The 27,062-nt window shown below is 44.0% G+C and overlaps 3 protein-coding genes across 6 annotated transcripts in view; all 3 read right to left on the reverse strand.

Annotated features, from left to right (window-relative positions):
- LOC106586706 (trafficking from ER to golgi regulator) overlaps positions 1 to 14,773 on the reverse strand; it is a 34,046-nt gene extending 19,273 nt beyond the window's left edge. For both annotated transcript variants that reach the window (XM_014174257.3, XM_014174256.3), the window contains exons 1-5: positions 14,610 to 14,773; positions 12,293 to 12,499; positions 10,896 to 10,979; positions 2,537 to 2,683; positions 1,800 to 1,961 (exon numbers count right to left, since the gene is read on the reverse strand). In XM_014174257.3, coding sequence (XP_014029732.1) covers positions 1,800 to 1,961; positions 2,537 to 2,683; positions 10,896 to 10,979; positions 12,293 to 12,476 — 577 coding nt within the window. In that variant the 5' untranslated portion in view covers positions 12,477 to 12,499; positions 14,610 to 14,773. The remainder of the gene's footprint in view (positions 1 to 1,799; positions 1,962 to 2,536; positions 2,684 to 10,895; positions 10,980 to 12,292; positions 12,500 to 14,609) is intronic.
- An 820-nt stretch (positions 14,774 to 15,593) lies between these two features.
- Positions 15,594 to 18,242, reverse strand: jagn1a (jagunal homolog 1a). 2 transcript variants are annotated; one of them, XM_014174253.3, is made up of 3 exons: positions 18,084 to 18,242; positions 17,339 to 17,396; positions 15,594 to 17,136 (listed from the first exon to the last, which is right to left on the reverse strand). In XM_014174253.3, the coding sequence occupies exons 2-3, from the start codon at positions 17,341 to 17,343 to the stop codon at positions 16,674 to 16,676; spliced, it is 468 nt and encodes a 155-aa protein (XP_014029728.1). In that variant the 5' UTR covers positions 17,344 to 17,396; positions 18,084 to 18,242; the 3' UTR covers positions 15,594 to 16,673. The 2 variants fall into 2 exon arrangements, with proteins under 2 accessions (XP_014029728.1, XP_014029727.1); XM_014174252.3 differs by having other exon boundaries at positions 17,339 to 17,436; positions 18,084 to 18,241.
- Positions 18,243 to 18,830: 588 nt separating this feature from the next.
- LOC106586699 (uncharacterized) overlaps positions 18,831 to 27,062 on the reverse strand; it is a 94,190-nt gene continuing 85,958 nt past the window's right edge. For both annotated transcript variants that reach the window (XM_014174246.3, XM_014174245.2), the window contains 2 exons: positions 22,576 to 22,888; positions 18,831 to 22,392 (listed from right to left, as the gene is read on the reverse strand). In XM_014174246.3, the coding sequence (XP_014029721.2) occupies positions 20,450 to 22,392; positions 22,576 to 22,885 (2,253 nt within the window). In that variant the 5' untranslated portion in view covers positions 22,886 to 22,888 and the 3' untranslated portion in view covers positions 18,831 to 20,449. The remainder of the gene's footprint in view (positions 22,393 to 22,575; positions 22,889 to 27,062) is intronic.

Here is a 27,062-nt window from a genome sequence, read left to right on the forward strand (position 1 = left end):
ACAGACAGACAGAGACAGCAGTGAAGGGAGAGACAGACAGACAGAGACAGCAGTGAAGGGAGAGACAGACAGACAGAGACAGCAGTGAAGGGAGAGACAGACAGACAGAGACAGCAGTGAAGGGAGACAGACAGACAGACAGACAGACAGACAGACAGACAGACAGACAGACAGACAGACAGACAGACAGACAGACAGACAGACAGACAGACAGCAGTGAAGGGACAGACAGACAGCAGTGAAGGGACAGACAGACAGACAGACAGCAGTGAAGGGACAGACAGACAGACAGACAGCAGTGAAGGGACAGACAGACAGACAGACAGCAGTGAAGGGACAGCAGTGAAGGGACAGAGACAGACAGATGACACAGCAGTGAAGGAGAGAGAGAGAGAGAGAGAGAGAGAGAGAGAGAGAGAGAGAGAAACACATGACACAGCAGTGAAGGAGGAGAGAGAGAGAGAAACACATGACACAGCAGTGAAGGAGGAGAGAGAGAGAGAAACACATGACAGAGCAGTGAAGGAGGAGAGAGAGAGAGAAACACATGACACAGCAGTGAAGGAGGAGAGAGAGAGAGAAACACATGACAGAGCAGTGAAGGAGAGAGAGAGAAACACATGACACAGCAGTGAAGGAGAGAGAGAGAAACACATGACACAGCTAACAGCAGTGAAGGAGGAGGTGAGAAAGCTGAGGTGTGACAGAGAGCAGGACACTCCCCCAGAGAAGCCTACCTCAGACCCGGACCACAAAGGGACAGACACCACCCCCTCCTAACAGTACCCGTCAGCTCCCCTGACAACCCCCACACATCCACCAAGGACACACAAAAGCCAGAAATTGTTTTCCTCATCGACTCAAATGGCAAATTAATTAAAGAGAATAAACTTTTTCCCCAACGCACAAGTGGTAATCTCCATCCTGCTACCACAAAAATACTTTCAACCTTCCACCATACAGCAGGTGAATGAAAGCATTTCCCAGGACTGTGCCTCAAAACCTAATGTCTACCTGGCCCACCACATCACCATGGACTTTAACAGCCTTTACGACCAGGTCCACCTCTACCAGGCAGCAATCCCAACTTCTGCCAGGACCCTGATGGATGTCACCCTCAACCGCAGCACCTCACACAGGAGCAACAGAGCAGTGGACACCCCGCCCAGACCAGCGAGACACCTGCACCGAGAGAAGCCACACCAAGAGGACCTACACCCAGACCACAGCATCACCAGCCACACCACAACCAGCTGAGACCACCCCAAACAAACCCTGGCCACAGCCTATATAGCCCCCCCCCCCATATCAGAACTATGCCCCTTCTGCCCCCCAGCAAAGACCTCAACATGAGAGCCGCACATATGCCCAGGCCATGAGCAGAGCAACAGGCTCAACCACCACTAATTTTGGTCTCCAGAGTGGCGCAGCGGTCTAAGGCACTGCATCTTAGTGTTAGAGGCGTCAAAAGAGACGCTGGTTCGACTCCAGGCTGTATCACAACCGGCCGTGATTGACCCAGCGTCGTCCGGGTTAGCGTTTGGCCGGGGTAGGCAGTCATTGTAAATAAGAATTTGTTCTGAACTGACTTGCCTAGTTAAATAAAATGTTAAGTAAAATAGAAAAATGATGCACCCCCCAAGCCCCATCCTGCGACCAAGGGGTTCTGTATCACACGCTCAGAGAGAGAGACACAAATCAAACAGGGTGGGGAGTGAGGGCAAGGTCAGTCAGAAGACTGCATAAAAAAATACAAACACAAAGCAACAGAAAGTAATAGCAATGATGGACGGCCTTACCGGGGACATGGTTCTCACTCAGGCCAAAGGCGGAGATGACGTTCTTGCTGACTTCGTCCTGCTTATTCAGGGGGTCGAAGGCCGACATGCTGGCCGCACTGACTGGGACCGGGGCCTGCTTCACCGCTGCCACCACCCTGCCCTCACACACATCCACCGAGTCTGGAGAGAGGAAGTGGATGGGAGGGGGAGGGAATGCATGTCAACACACCAATATACACACACACAATTACAAAAAAATACATCGTCAAATATGCAAATAAGCAGAAAGTTCCATTATCTTTTATCATTGAAACATCAACTCATTACCCCGGATTAGCGGCATAAACATGCCAAAGGAAACACCTCGTAAAAACATTTTACACTTCTCTCCTCTACGCCTTGGAAAAACAAATCCACCTGTTGCTGTCCACCACAAGCCAGCTAGCGAACAACATTGATGCAAAGCATGCTGTGAAAACACCCCTGGCATAGCGCAGGTGTGGAATGTGATAGGTCCACTGGATTAGAAGCAATGGGTGGTTTTGGAAAGAGGACAAACCACCCTTTTCAGGGCTAACTAGTGACATTACAGAGAGGGTTTAGGAACTAATAAAAACAACCAGCCTGTATCTGTGTGTACACTTCATAAAGTTATAGAAGAAATATGCAAGACGTGTGAATATCAGTAGATAATTAGATGATTTAAAAACACACTTCACACTTGCAAAGAGATAGAGGTAGGTGTGTGTACGTACCCCTGTCTGGTGAGGAGGCAGCCAGGCCAGGTTCTGAGGGGGGCTCCAGACATTCCAAGAGACCATTGATTTTGTTCCTGAGCTCAATGAGCTCCTTACGCAGGTACTTCACCTGACAGGACTCCAGAGGTCTCGGCTGACCATTCACTGTGGGGGGAGAGAAGAGAAAGAGATGACCACATTAGAGATACATAGACTCAACAAAAATATACTGCTCAAAAAAATAAAGGGAACACTAAAATAACACAGCCTAGATCTGAATGAAAGAAATAATCTTATTAAATACTTTTTTCTTTACATAGTTGAATGTGCTGACAACAAAATCACACAAAAATAATCAATGGAAATCCAATTTATCAACCCATGGAGGTCTGGATTTGGAGTCACACTCAAAATTAAAGTGGAAAACCACACTACAGGCTGATCCAACTTTGATGTAATGTCCTTAAAACAAGTCAAAATGAGGCTCAGTAGTGTGTGTGGCCTCCACGTGCCTGTATGACCTCCCTACAATGCCTGGGCATGCTCCTGATGAGGTGGCGGATGGTCTCCTGAGGGATCTCCTCCCAGACCTGGACTAAAGCATCCGCCAACTCCTGGACAGTGTGTGGTGCAACGTGGCGTTGGTGGATGGAGCGGGACATGATGTCCCAGATGTGCTCAATTGGATTCAGGTCTGGGGAACGGGCGGGCCAGTCCATAGCATCAATGCCTTCCTCTTGCAGGAACTGCTGACACACTCCAGCCACATGAGGTCTAGCATTGTCTTGCATTAGGAGGAACCCAGGGCCAACCGCACCAGCATATGGTCTCACAAGGGGTCTGAGGATCTCATCTCGGTACCTAATGGCAGTCAGGCTACCTCTGGCGAGCACATGGAGGGCTGTGCGGCCCCCCAAAGAAATGCCACCCCACACCATGACTGACCCACCGCCAAACCGGTCATGCTGGAGGATGTTGCAGGCAGCAGAACGTTGTCCACGGCATCTCCAGACTCTGTCATGTCTGTCACATGTGCTCAGTGTGAACCTGCTTCATCTGTGAAGAGCACAGGGCGCCAGTGGCGAATTTGCCAATCTTGGTGTTCTCTGGCAAATGCCAAACGTCCTGCACGGTGTTGGGCTGTAAGCACAACCCCCACCTGTGGACGTCGGGCCCTCATACCACCCTCATGGAGTCTGTTTCTGACCGTTTGAGCAGACACATGCACATTTGTGGCCTGCTGGAGGTCATTTTGCAGGGCTCTGGCAGTGCTCCTCCTGCTCCTCCTTGCACAAAGGCGGAGGTAGCGGTCCTGCTGCTGGGTTGTTGCCCTCCTACGACCTCCTCCACGTCTCCTGATGTACTGGCCTGTCTCCTGGTAGCGCCTCCATGCTCTGGACACTATGCTGATAGACACAGCAAACATTCTTGCCACAGCTCACATTGATGTGCCATCCTGGATGAGCTGCACTACCTGAGCCACTTGTGTGGGTTGTAGACTCCGTCTCATGCTACCACTAGAGTGAAAGCACCGCCAGCATTCAAAAGTGACCAAAACATCAGCCAGGAAGCATAAGAACTGAGAAGTGGTCTGTGATCACCACCTGCCGAACCACTCCTTTATTGGGGGTGTCTTGCTAATTGCCTATAATTTCCACCTGTTGTCTATTCCATTTGCACAACAGCATGTGAAATGTATTGTCAATCAGTGTTGCTTCCTAAGTGGACAGTTTGATTTCACAGAAGTGTGATTGACTTGGAGTTACATTGTGTTGTTTAAGTGTTCCCTTTATTTTTTTGAGCAGTGTATAAAAGCATGAGTTGAAATAAAAGATCAGTGAAATTTAACATTTGCACAAAATGCTATTTCTCTTAAATTTTGTGCCCAAATTTCTCCTTTGCCAAGATAATCCATCCACCTGACAGGTGTGGCATGTCAAGAAGCTGAATAAAACAGCATGATCATTACATTGGTGCACGTTGAGCTTGGGACACTAAAATGTGCAGTTCTGTCAAACACCACAATGCCACAGATGTCTCAAGTTTTAAGGGAGTGTGCAATTGGCATGCTGACTGCAGGATTGTCCTACAGAGTAGTTGCCAGAGAATTGAATGTTAATTTCTATACCGTAAGCCGACCACCATGTTGTTGTAGAGCAGGTATTCCCAAACTGGGGTAAGCACAATGCCGTCGGGGGTACGCCAAATAAAAATGTGATCCACAATTGAAAAAAAAAAATATACATACATACATACACTACCGTTCAAAAGGTTGGGGTCACTTAGAAATGTCCTTGTTTCTAAAAGAAAAGCACATTTTTTGTCTATTAAAATAACATCAAATTGATCAGAAATGCAGCGTAGACACTTAATATTGTAAACGACTATTGTAGCTGGAAAAGTCCGATTTTTTATGGAATATCTACATAGGCCCATTATCAGCAACCATCACTCCTGTGTTCCAATGGCACGTTGTGTTAGCGAATCCAAGATTATCATTTTAAAAAGGTTAATTGATCATTAGAAAACCCTTTTGCAATTATTTTAGCACAGCTGAAAACTGTTGTACTGATTAAAGAAGCAATACAACTGGCCTTGGACTATTCTGGCTCTAACCAGAATAGAAAGAGTGGGAAGCCCTGGAGCACAACTGAGCAAGAGGACAAGTACATTATTGTCTAGTTAGAGAAACAGATGCCTCAAGTCCTCAACTGGCATCTTCATTAAATAGTATCCGCAAAACACCAGTCTCAACGTCAACAGTGAAAAGGCGACTCCAGGATGCTGGCCTTCTTGTTGCAACTCTGCCTAGAGGGCCAGCATCCCGGGGTCGCCTCTTCACTGTTGACGTTGAGACTGGTGTTTTGCGGGTACTTCGTTTCTGGCCATTTTGAGCTGGTAATTGAACCCACAAATGCTGATGCTCCACATACTCAATTAGAATAAAGGAGGCCAGTTTTATTGCTTCTTTAAATCAGCACAACAGTTTTCAGCTGTGCCAACATAACTGCAAAACGGTTTTCTAATGAGCTTTTTAAAATGATAAACTTGGATTAGCTAACACAATGTGCCATTGGAACACAGGAGTGATGGTTGCTGATAATGGGCCTCTGTACGCCTACGTAGATATTCCATAAAAAAATGTAAAAAATATATTTGTTTTTAATCTGCTGTTTCCAGCTACAATAGTCATTTACAACATTAACAATGTCTACAATGTATTTCTGGTCAATTTGATGTTATTTTAAATGGGGAAAAAAAGCTTTTCTTTCAAAAACAAGGACATTTCAAAGTGACCCCAAACTTTTGAATGGTAGTGTAGGTAGAGTTAAAGTGACTATACATAGATAAACAGAGTAGCAGCAGCGTAAAAGAGAGAAGGGGGGGGGGGGGGGCAATGCAAATAATCTGGGTAGCCATTTGATTAGCTGTTCAGGAGTCTTATGTTTGGGGGTAGACGCTGTTAACAATCATTTTGGACCTAGACATGGCGCTCCGGTACCACTTGCCATGTTGTAGCAGAGAGAACAGTCTATGACTAGGGTGGCTGGAGTCTGACCATTTTTAGGGTCTTCCTCTGACTCCGCCTGGTATGGAGGTCCTGGATGGCAGGAAGCTTGGCCCCAGTTATGTACTGGGCCGTATGCACTACCCTCTGTAGTACCTTGTGGTTGAAGGCCAAGCAGTTGCCATTCCAGGCAGTGATGCAGCTGTAGAACTTTGAGGATCTGAGGACCAACGGCAAATCTTTTCAGTCTCCTGAGGGGGAATAGGTTTTGTCGTACCCTCTTCACGACTGTCTTGATGTGCTTGGACCATGTTAGTTTGTTGGTGATGTGGACACCGAGGATCTTGAAGCTCTCAACCTGCTCCACTACAGCCCAGTCGATGAGAATGGGGGCGTGCTCGGTTCTCCTTTTCCTGTATTCCACGATCAGCTCCTTTGTCTTGATCACGTTGAGGGAGAGGTTGTTGTCCTGGCACCACACGGTCAGGTCTCTGACCTCCCTATCGGTTCTCTCATCTCATGTTCAGCGTATTTCCCACAGATCACAGACCCACAAACAATTAAAAAAAATATATTGATAAACTCCCCTACATGTTAGGACAAATACCACAGTAGGCAATCACAGCAGCAAGATTTGTGGCACGTTGCCATTGAATTGAGAGCGAGAAACAAAGAGAGAGAGAGAGACAGCGAGAGAGGGAGAGAGAGAGAAAGAAAGCTAGGGAGGGGATATATTGGGGGAGAAGTGAGAGAAAATCAATGTGAGACAATATAACATTATTACATTTCAAATATATAGCGGTATGGAACTACAAAATGGTAAGGATCACCTCTTCAATCTCTCTCCATCCACACTGCAGCATCCCAGCGCTATAGGATACAGTGATCTGTCCCAGACAGTCCTTCTGATCACTATAACAGATGAGTCCTAAGCTCTGTACAGAGATGTACATTTATTTTGGTCCTGCGTGAATGCAGACGGGTGTGAACAGTTTGTGTCATGAACAGAGCTTCTGCCCATAGAAATAGACACAGGGGGAGGATGTTCCCCAATGCTGGAGAGGGAGCCGGAGGGAAAACGTTTGGGAACCATGTATCATCTCAATGAGTCCCAGTCTTACAGGCTGCCATAGCACAACACACCACCATCCTCATCAGCACTGGAATGAATCAATAGATAGAGATTATAGGGGCACAGAGGAGAGGTAGAGTATGGCCCATCAATGGGTACAGAAAGAGCAGGGAGACAAGCATCCCCACAGTACTCTGGCTTGACACAGAAACCACATGACTGAAACCAAAGCGACACTAAGGCTGTGGCTCTGGCTAGAAGTAGTGCACTCAATGGGGAACAGGGAGTCATTTGAGATGTGACCAACACTCAACTCCTGGACCACGACTAGTACAGACAGATGAGCACTGTTCTACACCACAGGAAGTCCAACAAATAAAGCTCAGTTGAAATGCACGATGGGAGCTTTGGACACATGGTATATGATATCAATGAGACTGTAGTATATGACATACGAGGGTATAGGCAGAGCCTTAAGGGCATTCAGACAGAATTCCAGATTCCTGTGTGAGCAGAGACCCAAGCGGGTCAGAAAAAGGCTCTGGATGGAGACATGGACCGTTGGGATGAAACCTATTCTTCTCTCCTGCTCCCAATCCCTGTACACGTCTGGGAATATCGACAATACGCGAGGTCACGGCCGGCGGCACGTGCTGACGCTCCAGGCCTCGGCATTGAAGTCTCGGGATGGAGTCAAATATCCCCAAAACATTTAATTTCTGTCTTTGTTTATTTTCTGCCGCTCCCTCTCTAATAATAGCAGGGATAGTTCAGGGACACTGGGGTGTAATTGGGAACAGAGTACAGGAAATTACATCATGGGGCCTGCTGGCATTGGAGATGAAAGAGGGAGAGGTGTGTGTGTGTAAACAGTAATGCATATCTGACATTTCTGCACTGTGAAACAAAGGCGGAAGCATAACACATGGCCAGAGTACAACACTGTGACATGGACACACACACGCTACAGTGTAGGGACAGGGATGTGGCTGGCACTGGCAGAAGAGCAGAAGGCATTATGATGATTAGGCCTAAACCAGACAAAACTCCTCGTCATCCATTTGCCATCCTTTGCAGAGCACACTCTTAAAACTCTCTGAAAAGGGGTTGACAACATGGAGCCCAACGCCTGAGAGACGTGAAAAATATTACAAAAATTATAATCATTTTTAAGTATAGCCTGATGCCTCTACTAACCAACCAGCATAGGAACACTGCCTTTGGGACGATACTGGCAGGAGAGATAAACGTGTCAAGGGGTATGAAGTAGGAGTTCAATGTCGAGGTCTTCTTGGATCCAAAAATTGAGATCGGAACCAAATTGGGTCCATTAAATTCCTACCCAACCAACAGGATCCAGTATTTTGGGGGGGGGGGGGGGGGAATCAATATCCGATCCAGTTCGGATACGAGGTGGACCAGATCTGACACAAAACATGTCCGACCTGAGAGAGAGTCGGATCCAAATTGGGTCAGGTCTGTATCTGACTTAAACGGATGCGAAATAAACCTTCTTTTTTTTTTAGCTTTACTGCCACGCAAGGTGGTTTTATTTGGCCTCACATGTTTTCTGAGAAAAACAAATATACATTTTTATTTTTGAATTTTCATTGCTGAACATAACTGTATAAACACCAGGATATCAGCTCCAAGTGATTTGAATTTTAGAAATCTTAAAATATTCCCACGCATAGTAGAGAGACGTGATCATATACAAATGTAAGCAAGGTTTGAAATGATTATGTTTTAGTCAAATATCTATGTTTGGGCTTCTTGCGATCAATTTGCAGTCTACAAAAACTGTTTTATTATGTTGTGGACAGCCGACCATCCGCTCAAGAATTTATTTTAATTTTATTTAAATCGGCCCGTGGATGAATCTAGTTGATGATCCCTGATCTAGAGTTCAGTATACCAACGCTATAATTGCATGTAGAATATTGTGGTTTTCAAAGACCTGTTCATTTTGTTTCTGTTGACCACATTTTTTAGATTGAAGGATTTTTATGTGGTGATTTTAGGACGCTAGCAAGTGTTATCGCCTACCAAAATATGTCTTTCTACAACTCAGGTCTAACTCAAATAGCCTAATGTTTTTTGTTCTAAATTAAATGTAGATATAGCCTTTAGGCCCGCAGAATCAGCCTGGTTTGGATATGGGTTTGATCGAAAAGTAATCCACACCACGGCTGTGTAGTCCTACTGTCCTGAGAGTTGAAGAGAGAAGTTGTCCTGATGTGTCTTACACCTAAAATCGGCAGCCTTCCAACATTAGAAATACAATATTTCTGCAGATAAGCCTACGGCAATGCGTCTACCGCACACACGCAAACATGAGCAGATTAACTTAGTCAAATATGTGTTCTTTATTAAAGACGATCAGAAAGAATGTGTAAGTAACTCTGCATTATATAACATTTATTTTGAACGAAAGCCACAAAACTAGCGCATAAATGAGCCACTCATCTTTATGCTGACAAATGGCAAACTTGACTCGAGACATTCAACATTAGTTCAACTGTTATTTGAACACATAACTGTCTAGGTAAGACCTGTCTAAGCCTGGGGTGCGGAAGTGACATCAGCAGATGCGGTGGACAGACGCATGCAACGCAAAAAAAAATAAACAATCTCTAGCTTAAACTGACAGATTTTTATGCAGATATTATTATGCTAATTAGATTTCCACCGGGGCGCAGACATCGACTCTAGCGGGTTTTAAACAAAGGAAATAGCCAAATAAAATAGCAAATAGGCCAAGCTTAAAAAAAAAATATGAAATACCCGAAATAAACTAGTAAATTGAATAAATCAAACAAATGAAATAGCTCAGGTCTGGACAATATGGGCAACCTTTTCCCCTTCATATCCACAATGTACATAAATGAGGGGTATACAGATGACTGTCGTTTTTCCCCTTCATATCCACAATGTACATAAATGAGGGGTATACAGATGACTGTCGTTTTTCCCCTTCATATCCACAATGTACATAAATGAGGGGTATACAGATGACTGTCGTTTTTGCCTCCCTGTATGGTCTTTCATTCAGTTTCTTCTTCACGTCAGCAAAGAACGACTGACTCAATGTTTCAGAAACTCACTTTATATAGTCTAGGGGCTATCACTTTTCCGCTGCGGCGTCCTCCTCTCTCACAACAAGTAGGCTATTTTACCCCACATCATATAAGTGGCTTGTTTTAATAAAGCAAATCTGCCTTTTTGTTACAAAATGACACATTTGATTTGATGAAAAGGGACCCCCTGACAGTCATTCAGCCCTAAGATAACATTTAAACTGTATGAAGTGTTGTTTAGGAACTAAACTCTTCAAATATCATTTTGGATCCGGTCAGTAGTTCACATATTTTCACAAAGATCCGAGGCCCGTGGCCACCGAGCGGCATCCTACCTGGGATCCGAGGGTTAACTACAAAATGTGACTGGGTCGGATCTCGGGTAATCAAGTTCAGGTAGCTCTATGAAGACCTTATGCTCAATGTCAAACTATGAGACTAGACTGCCACCCAGTGGCATGTTCCTGGAAATGAACCTTAACTTTTGGAGAGAGGGTGCTGTTGGAATGGAACAGTCAGAATGAGTATTCAAGAGGATACAGAGGACAGAAGTTCTATATAGTACCATAACAAAGACTAGAAAAACAGAATGAGCCTACTTTAATATCCTACGGGAAAAATGAAGTTGTTTTGATTATTCAAGGATGGCGTGCTTGGCACAGCAGCACGTAGGCCTATAGTAGGAAGGGATGTTTATGTATGTGTATGATAATATCTTACCGAAGAGAGTGAGTTTGAGTATCCTACTGCACTGGATGGCGAAAGACAGGTCCGAGCTGTCGAAAATAGTAATGAGGTCATCGTCTACAGGAAGAGAAGAGAGATGGGAACATCATTCAAAACCCAAATCAGAATGAAGCCACGTTCCAATACTTTTACAATTAATCCTTATTTCCTAAGATAATACTTTTCAGAAATGACTGAATTGGTGAAAGCTGTGAGGTAGAAACCCTCACACTAACCTATTCTCTTATGTCCTTTAAAAACTCTAAAAAAGGGGAGGATGCATTCTCAAGTGTATGGAAGAGAACATCCCTTTCCATTACCAGCAGGGAGCAGCTAAATGTTGAGGGGTCAGATGGCATCTAGCTAGTGCAACGGAGTTAACATTTACATTTAAGTCATTTAGCAGACGCTCTTATCCAGAGCGACTTACAAATTGGTGCATTCACCTTATGATATCCAGTGGAACAACCACTTTACAATAGTGCATCTAAATCTTTTAGGGGGGGGGGGGGGGGTTAGAAGGATTACTTTATCCTCTCCTAGGTATTCCTTAAAGAGGTGGGGTTTCAGGTGTCTCCGGAAGGTGGTGATTGACTCCGCTGTCCTCGCGTCGTGAGGGAGCTTGTTCCACCATAGGGGTGCCAGAGCAGCGAACAGTTTTGACTGGGCTGAGCGGGAACTGTGCTTCCTCAGAGGTAGGGGGGCCAGCAGGCCAGAGGTGGATGAGCGCAGTGCCCTCGTTTGGGTGTAGGGACTGATCAGAGCCTGAAGGTACGGAGGTGCCGTTCCCCTCACGGCTCCGTAGGCAAGCACCATGGTCTTGTAGCGGATGCGAGCTTCAACTGGAAGCCAGTGGAGAGAGCGGAGGAGCGGGGTGACGTGAGAGAACTTGGGAAGGTTGAACACCAGACGGGCTGCGGCGTTCTGGATGAGTTGTAGGGGTTTAATGGCACAGGCAGGGAGCCCAGCCAACAGCGAGTTGCAGTAATCCAGACGGGAGATGACAAGTGCCTGGATTAGGACCTGCGCCGCTTCCTGTGTGAGGCAGGGTCGTACTCTGCGAATGTTGTAGAGCATGAACCTACAGGATCGGGTCACCGCCTTAGATGTTAGTTAAGAACGTACCGTAAACTTATTTCACAGCCATCTTAAAATGTTGCGGATGGAGCCATCCAAATTGGTACCTTTTGTATGGTTCTATTGGTTTACACATTGTCAAGGAGGGCTGTCATGTGTGTTGCTAAGCAGAGGATCACTGGATTGAGCCCAGTATGGGGCAGTCGGACAGTGGAGGAAGCTAAGTAGTTAGCAGCACACTGACTACCAGTATTGTGATAATCCATCTTATTCCAGTGCTAGTCCAGAAAGGCCCAGTCCCCTTCCATGCTTACCCTCGTCCTTGTATTTGATGGTGACCTCGTCGTTGCTCTGCAGCTTGCCCCTGAAGACACGCTGCATCATCAGCACCAGCTCGTCATAGGTGATGTCCTCATTGTGGATGGGGATGCGTCTGATGTCATCGCCCAGCTGGGCCTTGATGATCAACTTGCCGCTCAGGTCCAGCTGTCCGTTCATGGTACAGTCTACTGCTCCCACCGCTGGAGGGGACATCACAACAGGAAGGAGATGGAACATACATTACACAGGAATCATGGATGTTTGATTATGGTGCCAACCTGTTGCCATATCACCATTAAAGGGGCAATCTGCAGTTGCTACATACATTTTTGACATAAATTAAAGCTGGAAACATTCATCGTGAAACTGCAATGACCGTTTGCAATATTACAACAAAGAATTTAGTGCAAACAGCACACGTTTCGCTCCCCCTCCCCATGTCCTATAGATCAAGGGTTCCCAAACTTTTTCCCTCTGGGGCCCCAACCAGCATTGGGGAACATCCCACACCACATCTATTTCTATAGGAACAAGCTCTGTTCATGACACAAATTGTTCACACTCCTCTTGTTGGTGGAGAGAATTGCACAGGTTTAAAGCTCATTTCCTGCAATTCTACACATTTTGTCATGCGATGCAAAGAAAATCATGCAATTTTAAAGAAAATGTTCATGCAATTCTATACATTTTGCCATGTCTAATGTGTCTTCATGTGATATTTGAGTGACTTAAATTACAACAATAACTATGGGCTAAAAAAACTAAATAAAAAGTGTTAGCTAATGTGCTAGTTGATCAAGACAAGTTACAAATAGCTCTCTAAGCTATGCAATGACTAACATGACAAGAGGAACTGATGATGCACTACCAATTTCACCTCGTGCATTCTACATTACAACTTTGAAGAGGAAGTTTAAAGCCGGACTGAGTCCCCCCCCCCCCCCCCCACCCCAGTATGGGAACCACTGCTATAGATGATTTGTGAGCCACAAACAGCCATTGAAAAACAGATCAGCACCATCAGTTAAAACATCCTTCAGATACAGACAAAGTGTTTGGACCATGGAAAAATGGTAGAATCATTCATCTAGCAACCCAATTGGATTCACTCATCTTTACCTTTGCATGATATAGAATGCGCTACAGCTGGTCAGTGGTCACTGCCCTCTAGAAACCACTATACTATATAGTACACAGTTCTGCTTCAAAAGTTTTAAAAATGCCAGGCTGGCAGGCCGGTTCTTATGCATCTCCACAAAGAAACGTGGGCCTATATAGGCCAAGTACTGTAACCTGAATTGAAAGAGTGAGTTTGTAGAATGTGTTGAGTGGATCATGATTCATGACACACAACTGGTTAATATCATCAGAATAATATAAGCACTAGCTGAACTGATGAGTTTATGATGAACAATCTCTTCCCTATCCAGTCCACACCCAGATAGGCCTTTTATCAACAAACAGTTACAATACATAGATTCAATCACGTCAAATGCAACTACTTTAGTTGATTTTGATTTTAACTTGTTGGTCTGGCCTTTGGCTAGCAAACAAGCTAGCTAAATTAGCTACCAACAAAAGGTGTCTGTCTAGATAACTTGATATATTATGCGAACTATGACACCCATCTCATTTTAACACAAGGCTTGGCTTGTACAGAAGTCATTCAATTAACTTGCTGACTAACGAAAGGGCGAGGTTCGGATTGCAGCTTGTTATCTTATTTGCAGTGATTCATGACATGATAGCTAACGTTAGCTACCTAACGTGGTAATTTGACAGCTCGTTAGTTTGCTGTTATGCCAATAACTAACTCTGGCTCAAAATCTGTTGTACTGGCTATATTGTTAGCTAACATAACTAGATAATCGTATTGTCACTAAAGGTGTCAAAACGAACGTAACTCGCTAACTAGCTAGTAAGAAAGCCAAGTTGGATCATACATAGCCAATTAATTTTCCTGTAACTGACAGGATGTAGAACCATGCCAAATACAGACCAACTCAAACCTCTCATTTATGGTTAGAATGTTGACTTCCTGCAAAATAATTCACAGTTTAGCGTTTTAACCGGTATCAGAGAATGAATGTTCGACTTAATTTAATACAAACAAAAAAAACAATATCATTGCACCAATAACATTATGTATACAACTTAAGAGAGGTCTTAGAGAAAATAAAACAAATGTGGCTTTAAAAACAAACCCGATGCTAGCATCAATCGTTAGGTAGAAATGCTAACTGTGATTGAGAATGTGATTCAGGTTGTCAATATTAGCAATATCGAAACAGACAGCTATATGTATCCCACCTGTAACTGGACGACTTAAACCCGCTGTTGTGTCGGTATTTCTCTCAGGACCTTGGCAGCCAAAATGTTTAACCAGGGCTGGCAAACACAGAATCCTAGCCTCACATGAGGAAGTCTGGCCGCTTGTCGACGTAAACCTGTACGTGGCATACAGCGGAGCGCGCAGTCGTAGTGACTCAACTATTTAACGTATTTTTTCTGCATAGGAACAGTGGTGGAAAAAGTACCCAAAGCTCATACTTGAGTAAAAGTAATCATACCTTAATAGAAAATGGCTCAAGTGAAAGTTACCCAGTAAAATACTACTTCAGTAAAAGGCTAAAAGTATTTGGTTTGAATTACACTTAAGTATCAAAAGTAAATGTAATTGCTAAAATAAACTTAAGTATCAAAAGTAAAAGTACAAGTGTAAATCATTTCAAATTCCTTATATTAAGCAAACCAGACAGCATCATTGTCTTATTTTAATTTACGGATAGCCAGGGGCACGCTCCAACACTCAGACATCATTTACAAACAAAGCATGTGTTTAGTGAGTCCATCAGATCAGAGGCAGTAGGGATGACCTGGGATGTTCTCTTAATAAGTGTGTGAATTTGCTCATTTTCCTGTCCAGCTAAGCATATAAATGTAAAGAGTACTTTTGGGTGTCAAGGAAAATGTATGGTGTAAAAAGTAAATACTTTTATTTAGGAATGTAGTGAAGTAAAACTACTTAAGTAGTACTTTCAAGTATTTTTACTAAAGTACTTTACACCACTGCATAGGTGCAGGTTGAGAAATGTTGTTTTATATGAAATATGTGACTCTGTGTGATGTGGTTTCCTCTATACCTTTTACAGGACGTGTTTTGCTTAATTTCAAAGGTTACTGTGACACATAAGTGATTATGTGGTGAAAGCAACTGTGATGAAACTACTCATCTAGCACATCACAAGGTCTGTAACAATCAAGACAAATAAAGACACAATCAAGACAAAAGGATTTAATTTCCCTTTTTATTGGTGGTAAAAACATAATCATATAAAGTGAGGGAGCAATGGGTCAAGCATACAGGACATTTAAGAGGTATATGAATGATGAGCTCCAGGGTTGGGGTCAATTCCATTTCAAATCCAGTCAATTCAGGAAGTACACTGAAATTCCAATTCTCTTCAATGCTTATCAATGATAATTTGGAATTTATATTTGGTTTACTTTCTGAATTGACTGGTATTGACCACAACCCTGTGGAGCACTACAGTTTGGGCACATTACAGGGGCAAATCAAGACCACTTGATAGCTGTCAAGACACAGAGTAACCTGTCAGGCCAACTTAGCGCAATGATGCATACATTTTTTTGCCTTTGAAACACAGCATCCCATGTCTCTCAGTCTCAAGCTTTGTACAGTACTTGTGCGCATGCCTTACAGGGCTTTCAATATTGACAGACTAGTCACCGGATGTCAATTTACTGAAACCGTGACAACAAACTAGTCCAGCCCTGATTCCTCCACTGTTATGACAAAGAGTCAGTAGAGAGATCCTCCGTCATGCTGCAGTCTCACACAAGGGCTTGGTTCATAATTCTAAATGCTTCACAACAGCTGTAAATATTGCAGTCTCAGAAGGAGCTGCAGTCTCTATCGTTTATTCTCTGAGGCCTGATAAACAAAGTAGAGAATTGCTTTTATTTTCATTGAACTAGGCAAGTCAGTTAAGAACAAATTCTTATTTACAATGACGGCCTACCCCAGCCAAACGCTAACGACGCTGGGTCGGTAGTGACGCCTCTAGCACTGAGATGCAGTGCCTTAGACCGCTGTGCCACTAATTGTTTGTGTATGTGAGAGAAAATGTATACACCTGAGTGTCTTTGAAATGGAGAGAGAGAGCATGCGTGTTTTGGCAAGAAAATGTGTGTTGAATAGGCCACCTGGAAAGATATAATAGCCAGTGATTACATGAGGTAATAAATAAATAAATAAATAAATAACAGAAAATACTAATATATGCATCCTAAAGACAGAGAGAAAAACAAAAACAGTTTTCCCCTAGCCTCAAAACCCACAAAACATCCTCGTCACTTCTTCTTCTTCTCCTGTGTGGAATCGAACCAGGCGTCCAGCAGCTTCTTGCTGTAGTAGATCTGCCAGGCGTGCACCTGCACCGCCACCACCATCACCAGGTACATGACGGTGACCGCCGCCCAGCCGAAGATGAAGCGGTAAGCCTTGCCGTGGCGGTACAGCTGCTGGGCCTCGCCAAGCATCTCCATGGAGCCGTAGAAGAGCGGAGCGATGGAGAACAGGCCTGAGCTGATCATAGAGATCACCAGGTAGCTGATGTTGTTCTTGGGCAGCGACAGGCTGCCGGTGACCAGTGGAAAGAGACTGATCAGGTAGGGGTACTCCCATCTGTAGGGCTCAGCCACTGTATCGCTTGGCACCAGGTCGAGTTTGCTGACGATCACCTGGGCCGCCACCAGGAGCCAGAGCAGCAGGTGGACGAAGTTGAGTTTCCGGATCTCAGACTTTAGCGAGGCGCTGGAGACACAGGGAAAAGGGTGTTGAGACAGTATGGTTAATGGATAACTATAAACAATATGGTAATAGACAGGCAGGCACACTCAGACAGACAGAAAGGCAAGCGCAGACAAACAGACAGGCAGACAAACAAGCGTACAGACAGACACAGACACAAGCATACAGCCAGCCAGCCAGCCAGCAGACAGACATGACTGATTACCTCATCTGGTAGTGTGAGGCCACCTTCTCTCTGTGTTTGAAGTCACTCCCATCAGTACCTGCAGCTCGAGGGCCCACACGAGACGTCATGGTAACAACCTGCTTACCCAAATACCACGCAACATAATTTGTCTTGTTTGACTTGGTGTACATTTTCTAATTTATTTTGCCCACATCTGATTCATCAATAACGAGCATATGCGTTCTTTACATGTATTTAATCCTTGACAATGACAAAGAGTTGATCCATGCAGACAGACACAATGATGTGATGATCAGTCTTCTATTTCTACACTTAAACAATTGAATATTAATAGCTCCTCTATTATTTAAGTTGTTTTATCAACCGTAATATAACATGAATAGATATGAATAGTAGCTAGCTGCATATTTCTCTGCCTCTGGCAACAGGGAAAGCTTTGCAAACGTTCGCTATTTAACGTTAGCTAGCATAACTTTCACAAGCAGTTGGTAACGTTAGCTAGTTATGTTATGCGGATTCATTCATTGTCCTCTTGGAAAGGAGGTTACCGAGATCTCACTATAGCTGCATAAAATGTCTTTGTATGCAAACGTTTCACCTATTTATTCGTTCACCCATGTGTCATCCATATTTTACCTGCTAATAAATTGTAATGCTAACGTGCGTTAGCAATCGCTAACTGGCTAGCCTACTGAAAATTGCCTTGAATGCAGTAATTCACGGTACAGTAGATTAAAAATAACAATTAATTGAGGATTCTTACCGTTTGTTACTGAGATGCTGAATGAACGTAGTTAGCTAGCTACTACAGTATCTAAATATGCCTAAATACCAAGATGAATAGAAGCAGGGTGAATAGATAGAAGCCGGCTGAACAGAGGACAAGACACATGCGTTGTGCGCACTGCGCACGCGCATCACATCAGTCGCAGCATCCCTTTTTCTCTCAACATCCTTCATGAGACTTTCGAGACTGGTCCATTGACTGTTTTGGCTGCTTTGTTTGCCATCACGGAAACATAATTGTTTGTAAAACACCAAAAACGTTTCCTTTTGTGTTTTGCGGAAAAAAGAAAGCACCTCTTAAAACGACGAAATACAAGAATACATTTGATTAAAATTAACATTCCGTTTTGCCACACCCTCAAGTGGTACTCTATAGATGTGCCAAAAAATGGGTGATAGAAGAAGCTATAGGATGAATCCTATTACCTTTTTCATCTTTGTCTTGAGCATATGATACCATTTAATAATCATGGGCGAGTCAACTTAGAGTATCTGTCTGTCTCTGGCAGCACAGAATGCTCATCTCTTCTCAATATGGCATATCAGTCAAGAGCAATATGATCAAGACAGAGCCAGAGGATATTTACTGGACATCCGGGGCAAGTAAAATTACTTTATTGAATTTGGACTGGTGAACTGGACTAATCTGAAGTGCACTTATCAGTGTCACACAATAAAATAATACATGTTTTGATATATGTTAAAAGAAGAATAACGCATGACCTTTTAGTTAAATCACCTTTATTTAAAAAACAACATCTACAGTATAACAGTAAAAACATAAAAACTCAAGGTTTTGTCTGGTTATACTGAATGTTTAGCACCATGGACTAAAATAAAGATAGAAAACAGAATTCATACATGGAGTCAAGGGAGGGCTAGAAGTGTAGGGATGGGTAGAAAGGAAGGGTAGACTAGAGGGGTGAGGTATAGGGATATATAGGTGGGTGAGAGGTGAGGGAGGGGGCATGCAGGAAGGCCTTTTCACCCTTCCCCCTCTCTCTTTTGACATTATATTATTTGTCTATATTCTTTGTCTATATGTCTCCTCACTAACATGTAACCACAACCACCTCCTCCTGGTTTGTTTTGGGGATTATTCTCGCTGATTGACATCAAAGTATTTATTAACCTTCAATCTTAACCTCCACATACAGTACCTTTAACCCAATTACTTAAATTCTGTACTGCTGAACCCAGAGGGACTAGGCCTACACCATATTTTCCCCAGAGTAATTCATTCATTCAATTATCTTTTTCAAAAGTTATTCACAATTGATTATCAATTTCTATCCTACTTACATAACCGTATAGGCCATCTAAATGAGTGTCTAACTGTTGGTCAAACGTGTTTCATACCTCTGTCAGTATAGTGCTACTGCTTCATTCAGCTGACAACAGACACATACAGCAAGAAGGGGCTTTGTAATGAGAGCAGTGGTTTTCATATTTGTGGGCTAGTCAGTGTCTGTTGGAGCATTACTCTTTACGTGCCACAAGAGGCATCGCTTTGAACCACTACACCCATAATGCATTATATTGCCATCCATTTCATGAAACATAATCACCCCTATAAACATCACAGATGATGCTTGTCTGCAAAAGTAACAACAAAAAATTATCACACAAATCAAATAAAAACAAAACAACAAAGTTATGTAACAAACTAAAATGTGACATAAATGATAGCACCACTTTATGTGAGTCTTGAACTGTCTCTATTGGTTTTCAATTGCCATTTTATAAGTACCGTAATACAAAAGTTCAGGTGCCAATATAGGTATCCAATTTATTTTCTTTAGTTTTCTTTTTAAAGTTATCCAATTTACATTCTTTGCCACAGTTTTGTTTATGGCAGCTGCCAGTTTGAATAGGAACATGTAGGGGCCGGGGAAAACACAATACTATACATACCTCAGATATCCCATTCTTTCTTCTACAGTCTCCACATCAGTCTGTGCTGTACTTTAAATCAAACCAATATATATCACCACATTTCACAATAAATGAACCCAGTTGCTGTAATGGAATCTTTTAATGCAGTGTGGTTGTGACAACTTCTCAGACCAGTAGATAGATACAGCAATCTTTGAACCCCAACATAAATTGTTATTAAAAACTGCATATATGTACCCTCACACAAGCACACTCCTCTCTCAGAATTTCCCGGGGACGGTCCGACATGTCCTCCCGTCACTGTCGATCTCAACAGCGTCAATTTCAGCAGATGGTTGATGTTTTTAAAACAACATATCAATTTAAAGAATTCTATAATCAATGTTTACATTTCTCCAACATTCTCTCTCTTTGTGACCGTCTCTTCCTCTCTGAAGGTTGGTGTTCTTACATGGGGTACAACAAGTATCCAGAGAAGGAGGAGTGGACGTATTGGCCAGCGTATAGTCCTGCGGCCTGGTCCGAGGGTAGCTGGAGGTACACAGTGTCCCCGGGCTGTAGAGGTAACACTGCACTCCCTGACGCCTGATCCAGGAAGCCCTTTTTATACTCATCATATGTGTACATCACAGGCTCATCGTTCCTCATCAGTGCAACCCACACGTTGGCCCCTTTGCAGCTGATGTGGTAGGCAAAGTAGTAGATCCCGGGCATGTCGCAGGTGAACACGCCTGTCTGGGGGTTGTAGTTCTGACGGCCGTTGTACAGGATTTTGTCGAACACCACAGCCGTGCCCACAGGTGGGAAGGGCGTGGTCACCAGAGCCGTAAACGCGGGCATCTCCAGGCCGTTGGGGCCCATCACTTCTCCGCCGTTTCCTCCATATTTTCCCTTCTTGCCATAACCGGCAGTCTTGACTCCGTCCAGCCCAGGAGGAAAACCCATCTCAGGGAGGACTGCTCCCATGTCAGTGGGTCCGGGAGGGCCTGGGGGACCAGGTGGACCTGGCTGGCCTGGGTTTCCCGGTGGTCCGCCAGGACCTTCTTTACCTGTAGGTCCAAGAGGACCAGGGACACCTGGGTTTCCCTTACCATCAACGCCGGGAAGACCAGGAGGTCCGCTGTCACCTTTAGTTCCAGGAGCACCAGGAGGTCCGATCGGCCCACCTGCACCTCCCAGACCTGGAATTCCCTTAGGACCTTGGGGACCCTTCTCGCCTGGAAGTCCTCCCTCTCCCTTTGGCCCAGGTAGGCCTGGAATGCCAGGGGCGCCTGGTAACCCTTTGTGTCCGCCTTCCCCTTGGGGTCCTACAGGCCCGGTGGGACCCCTTGGCCCTGGCTCTCCTCCCTCTCCAGGGAAGCCATTCTGACCAGTCAGTCCAATAGGACCAGGCTCCCCTTGCCCACCAGGCAACCCCTTATGACCTCCTTCTCCAGCCTCGCCTTTTGGCCCTGGTTGACCCAGACCTCCAGGGGGTCCCATAGGGCCAAGGGGACCAGCTGGTCCAATTGATCCAGGCTGTCCTAGCATACCAGGCAGTCCTCCATGGCCCTTGTCTCCCTTTGGTCCTGGGCCTCCGGGCATCCCACCCATCCCCTTATCTCCTTTGGGTCCTGGGAATCCTGGTTTTCCGAATCCAGGCAATCCAGGCTTCCCTGGAAAACCTGGAGGGCCTGGGTGCCCTTTCCCACCGGGCATCCCTGGTTGTCCCGGCAGACCATTCTGGCCAGGTTTTCCCTGACCTGGCAGCCCTGGTGGACCGGGCTCTCCGCCCTCTCCTGCTGGTCCAGCCAGCCCCTGCTCTCCAGGAAGGCCTGGTTTCCCTGGTCCTCCTGGTGGCCCTGACATGCCATTCATTCCAGGCTTGCCCACACCAGGCATCCCTCCCTGTCCTGGAGGTCCAGGAGGTCCTGCTAGTCCTTTGTGGCCTGGCTGTCCTGGCTGTCCAATCCCCTTGTCACCCTTAGGTCCTGGTAATCCTGGTAGTCCCGGCAGGCCCTTGTGTCCTGGGTCTCCTCTGGGTCCTGGTTGTCCTGGCAACCCCCCAGCCCCTAGTTTTCCTATCCCTGGAAGACCTGGAGGACCAGGGGACCCCTGAGGCCCTTGCTGCCCCATCGGACCCTCCCTGCCGCTGTGGCCCAATTCTCCAGGTACTCCTGGCTCTCCCATGCTGCCTGGCTTGCCTGGAATTCCTGGGAGACCTGGTTTTCCTACTCCAGGGAATCCTGGGGGACCAGCGTGGCCTGGTTTTCCTTCCCTTCCTGGCTGTCCTTCCCCGGGAGGTCCTGGAGGCCCAGAGGGACCCTCAGGTCCGGGAGGCCCAGCTGGGCCCTGCTCTCCTGGCAGACCCCCAGGGAAACCTCCCACTGCACCACTGGGGATGGTTTGCCCTGTGGGGGATAAGATGTCCATTCAGTCTAAACATTCCAAGATGGCAGAGTGTGTGTGTCCTAACTCGAGTTAGGTTAAGGTAATAAACATTGAAGATTGACATAATCTTAATATAAGTAACATACTACTGGCCTACTTTTGACCAGAGCCACATGTCATTTGAGATTGCCCTTCGGTCTCACCTTTATCCTGTCCACCGTTGACTACTCCACCCTTGTGGGGGTTCGCCTTGCCCATGTGCATGGACATCTGTGGGATCTCTTTTCTGTACTGGGGGTACTGCATGTGGGGCATCTCTTTTCCCGGCCAATGCTGCTGAGGGTGCTGCTCCTTACCCCCTATGCCCATGTGGGACAGGTGTGGCGTGGGCTGATGCTGCTGCGGGTGCTGCTTGTGTCTGTAGTACGCCCCCGCGTGGACAAGAGGTAGTACTGCAAGCTGAAGCAGAACCACTAGGAGAGGGAGGGGGGCGGAGAAGGGAGGCACAACCATGGCCTAGGGAAGACACCAGAGGAGAAGTCTGTTAGGCAATCAGTTAGTTGATCAATTGATCACAAAGTAAATCAGTTAATAAAGTGAATCAAATTCACAATGCAAACAATCAAACATTCAGACATGGCGATAAAATCCATAGGCCTATGACTGGTACTATGATTCATACCCTGGTAGACCTTTACATTGCTCTGCCTTCACCTGCTGGACACTAACGTGTAATGCATCCAACATACATTTTGCAGTTATAAACCACCACCAGCACTGGTGGAAAAAGTAAGTGTGAGTTTCACAAATATCCTGTTCTGCTAAACATTCAAAATGTAACGAGTACTTTGGGTTGTCAGGGAAAATGTATGGAGTAAAAAGTACAATAGTAAAAGTAGAAGTTGTCAAAAATATAAATTGTAAATTAAAGTACAGATCCCCCCAAAAAACGACTAAAGTAGTACTTTCAAGTATTTTTACTTAATTACTATGCACCACTGACCACAAGTCACTCAACACTCAACAAAGGCGCCATCCTTTTTAAACAATAGAAAATGAAAAAGGAGTTTATGTTGCAGGATGATCTTTTTCAACATGCTCAATCTTACAACAACACTGCTGACTGACTACACGTTACCTTGGATTTCAAACAGCAGAGGAAGCAACATGAGAAAATGACAAATAGCCATTTTACTCAAGATAAGGAGGCAGGAGAAAGTCTTGTCTGTTATTTCTCTTAACATGTTCTTTCTTTCATAAAATAATGAATAATACATTGAGGCTGATTTTGGCTGGGCCGACTGTTAGATAGACTTTTTATGTGGCCCTGACCTTTTACTGTGAACCTACCGGATCTTCCTATGGGGGCGCTCTATCACAGGAGGTTAGTGGCACCTTAATTGCGGAGGACGGGCTCGTGGTTATGGCTGGAGCGGAATTGGTGGAATGGTATCAAATACATGTTTTCCATGTGTTTGATGCTCTTCCATTCTCTCCATTCAAGCCATTATTATGAGCCCCTCAGCAGCCTCCGCTGTGCTCCATTAAGACCCAGCTACACTATGACATAGATAGATAGATAGTAGATAGTCCTAAAACTGGGAGATGTTGTATCTTGGCTAAGGCCCTTTTTCGTGTTACTGTAGTCGATTAAGTTTCAAACCATTAAAACACATTTAAAATTCCATGCTAATGTTTGCATTTGATTCTAATAATGAGGATTGTGTGAGAAGTAATACTGACTGATTGGTATGAAGGTTATTATAATTTGGTCTTTTTCTGTTATATTTATATTTGTTTTTTTAATTTGAAATTCAGTTTAGTTTCAGTTAGTTTTTAGTTTCAGTTTTAATGTTAGTGACAGAAAGCATGCTTGGAAAGTTAGGAGCACTTGGGTTGCATAGTTTCTGTGTGTCTTCTGTGATGTCACTTTAACTTTTTAGTGACAGGGGGCAGTATTCGGAAATTCAGATGAATGACGTGCCCAAATTAAACTACTCGGGCCCAGAAGGTAGGATATGCATATTATTGGTAGATTTGGATAGAAAACACTCTGAAGTTTCTAAAACTGTTTGAATGATGTCTGTGAGTATAACAGAACTCATATGGCATTCAGAAAGCTAAGAAAAATCCAACCAGGAAGTGTGGAAATCTGAGGTTAGTAGTTTTTCAAATGATTCCCTCTCCAGTCAGTATACAGTGACTTAGGGTTAATTTTGCATTTCCTAAGGCTTCCACTGGATGTCAACAGTCTTTAGAACCTTGTTTCATGGTTCTACTGTTACTGGGAAGAGAATAAAAGACCACTCAATCAGTGGACTGCCTGAGGACAATGAGTTGTTTACTGCGCAGGCACACAGGCACACCGTTCCTTCTTTTTCCTCTGTAATGAATACACTATTGTCCGGTTGGAATATTATCGAACATTTATTTCTAACATTTCTAACATTTTGACTTTTCGTCTCTGGTTTTGCGCTCGCGCATTTTGCCTTTGGATAGTGATCTGAACGCGAGAACAAAAGGAGGTATTTGGACATAAATATGGAGTTTATCGAACAAAACGAACATTTCTTGAGGGAGTCCTGGGAGTGCATTCCGACGAAGATCAGCAAAGGTAAGTGAAGATTTATAATACTATTTCTGAGTTTAGTTGACTCCAGAACTTGGCAGGTAACTGTATAGCTTGCTTTGATGGCTGAGCTCTGTACTCAGAATATTGAACAATGTGCTTTCGCCGTAAAGCAATTTTGAAATCTGACACTGCGGTTGCATTAAGGAGAAGTGTATCTATAATTCTTTCAATAACTTTTCTTTCAATAATTCTTTCAACAACATTTATGATGAGTATTTTTGTAAATTGATGTGCTCATTCACCGGAAGTTTTGGAGGCAATACATTTTCTGAACATCATGCGCCAATGTAAAATGGGGTTTTTGGATATAAATATGAACTTTATCGAACAAAACATACATTGAGTCCTGGGATCTGATGAAGATCGTCAAAGGTTAGGGATTCATTTTAGCTGTATTTCTGGTTTTTGTGATGCCTCTCCTTGCTTGGAAAATGGCTGTGTGGTTTTTCTTGTTTAGGCGCTGTCCTAACATAATCTAATGTTATGCTTTCGCCATAAAGCCTTTTTGAAATCGGACAATGTGGTTGGATTAATGAGAAGTGTATCTTTAAAATGGGATATAATAGTTGTATGTTTGAGAAATTTGAATTATGAGATTTTTGTTGTTTTGAATTCGCCGCCCTGCTATTTCACTGGCTGTTGAATAGTGTGTACCGCGGGTGGGACGCTAGCGTTCCAGAGAGGTTAAAGGGATAGTTGGGGATTTTGAACTTCAGATTAACTTGTGGATACCATTTTTATATATCTGCATGCAGTATGAAGGAAGTTAGAGGTAGTTTTGCGAGCCAATGCTAACTAGCATTTGCGCAAAGCAATTGCACAGTTGCTAGTCAGCAACTTCCTTCAAACTGCACACAGATACATAAAAATGAGTTCATCTGACTCTGTGGAAGTAGATAAAGGGACTCATTGCCAAAAGTCAATCTCAATGTGACTTAGATTTAAAAGGAATAGAGCCAAGACTGATGCAAAAAAATGTGTTCGAAAGAAACTCTCTCGCCATGTTTACACCAATTCGATGCTTTTTAACTTTAGTAGTACATGTAAGAAGAATCAAGTTGGCAACCTATTTGAAACGTCACTATCTGCATTTTAAATCCCCAGATTCAGTAGCTTGAAAACTCCCAAAAGCTTAAAACCTCATTGAAATTCCCATTCGATTTTTGCCCAAAGTTTAGAAAAAAAATTTAATGGAACATCATTCAGTTAGTTTTGAGTTAGTTTTGAGTCAAAGATAATAGTTCAGTATAGTTTTCGTTTTCAATGGGTTTGTTAATTGTTTTTCATTATTAGTTTTTGTTTTAGATTCAGTTTTAGTTTGCTATAATAACCTTGATGCAGTCTCAGAAATATGTTGTTAGAGTGATGTAGTCACTTACTGTAATTTGATTGTTTGATTTCTCTCTCACTCTCACTTTCTCACTCTCCCTCACTGAATCCCTCTGTCACTGTCTAACCCTCTGTCCGTCTTTCATCCAGAATGTAGACCCCTAATGGCCCACATCCAGTTAGTCTGATCTGTACTGAAGGCTCAACACCAGCATAGACCATCCCTCCAAACACGTTGTTTTGGTTGCTGCTCGTCTGTTTACTTTGTTTGTTTGTTCACTTTAGGATCGCAACAAAAATATGGATTTATTTTTCCCAGAATGAACTAATGTATGTAAACTTTGTTTGAACTCCACTGTCGGTATTCTGTCTCTAAAAGTTGTCTATCATTAGCAGCACCATATCACCAAGTAAAATTCTGACTGTGTGAATTATTCACTAGGTGAATAAAGGTAATCCTGATTCTGAGAGCTGGTCTGGCAAATATATGCAGTAGGAATGACTTATTACTGTTGGCTTGGCCTCTTAGGGAGTCAGTTCAACCCAATCAGTTGTCACAGCTGACCTTTGTGAATGAGAAATATTCAAATCAAATCACATTTTATTGTTCACATACACGTGGTTAGCAGATATTAATGCGAGTGTAGCGGAATGCTTGTACTTCTAGTTCTGACAGCGCAGTAATATCTAACAAGTAATGTAATAATTCTACAACAACTACCTAATACA

Source organism: Salmo salar, chromosome 25 (assembly GCF_965601325.2).
Source record: "Salmo salar chromosome 25, fSalSal1, whole genome shotgun sequence".
NCBI classification, from domain to species: domain Eukaryota; kingdom Metazoa; phylum Chordata; class Actinopteri; order Salmoniformes; family Salmonidae; genus Salmo; species Salmo salar.

Excerpts from the sequence above, each read along its gene's own strand:
- jagn1a (XM_014174252.3), bottom strand. The coding sequence starts at position 17,427 with ATGACGTCTCGTGTGGGCCCTCGAGCTGCAGGTACTGATGGGAGTGAC. Across the intron at positions 17,137-17,338 it reads GCCTCACACTACCAGATGAG|CGCCTCGCTAAAGTCTGAGA; the intron begins GTAATCAGTCAT and ends CTGTGTCTCCAG.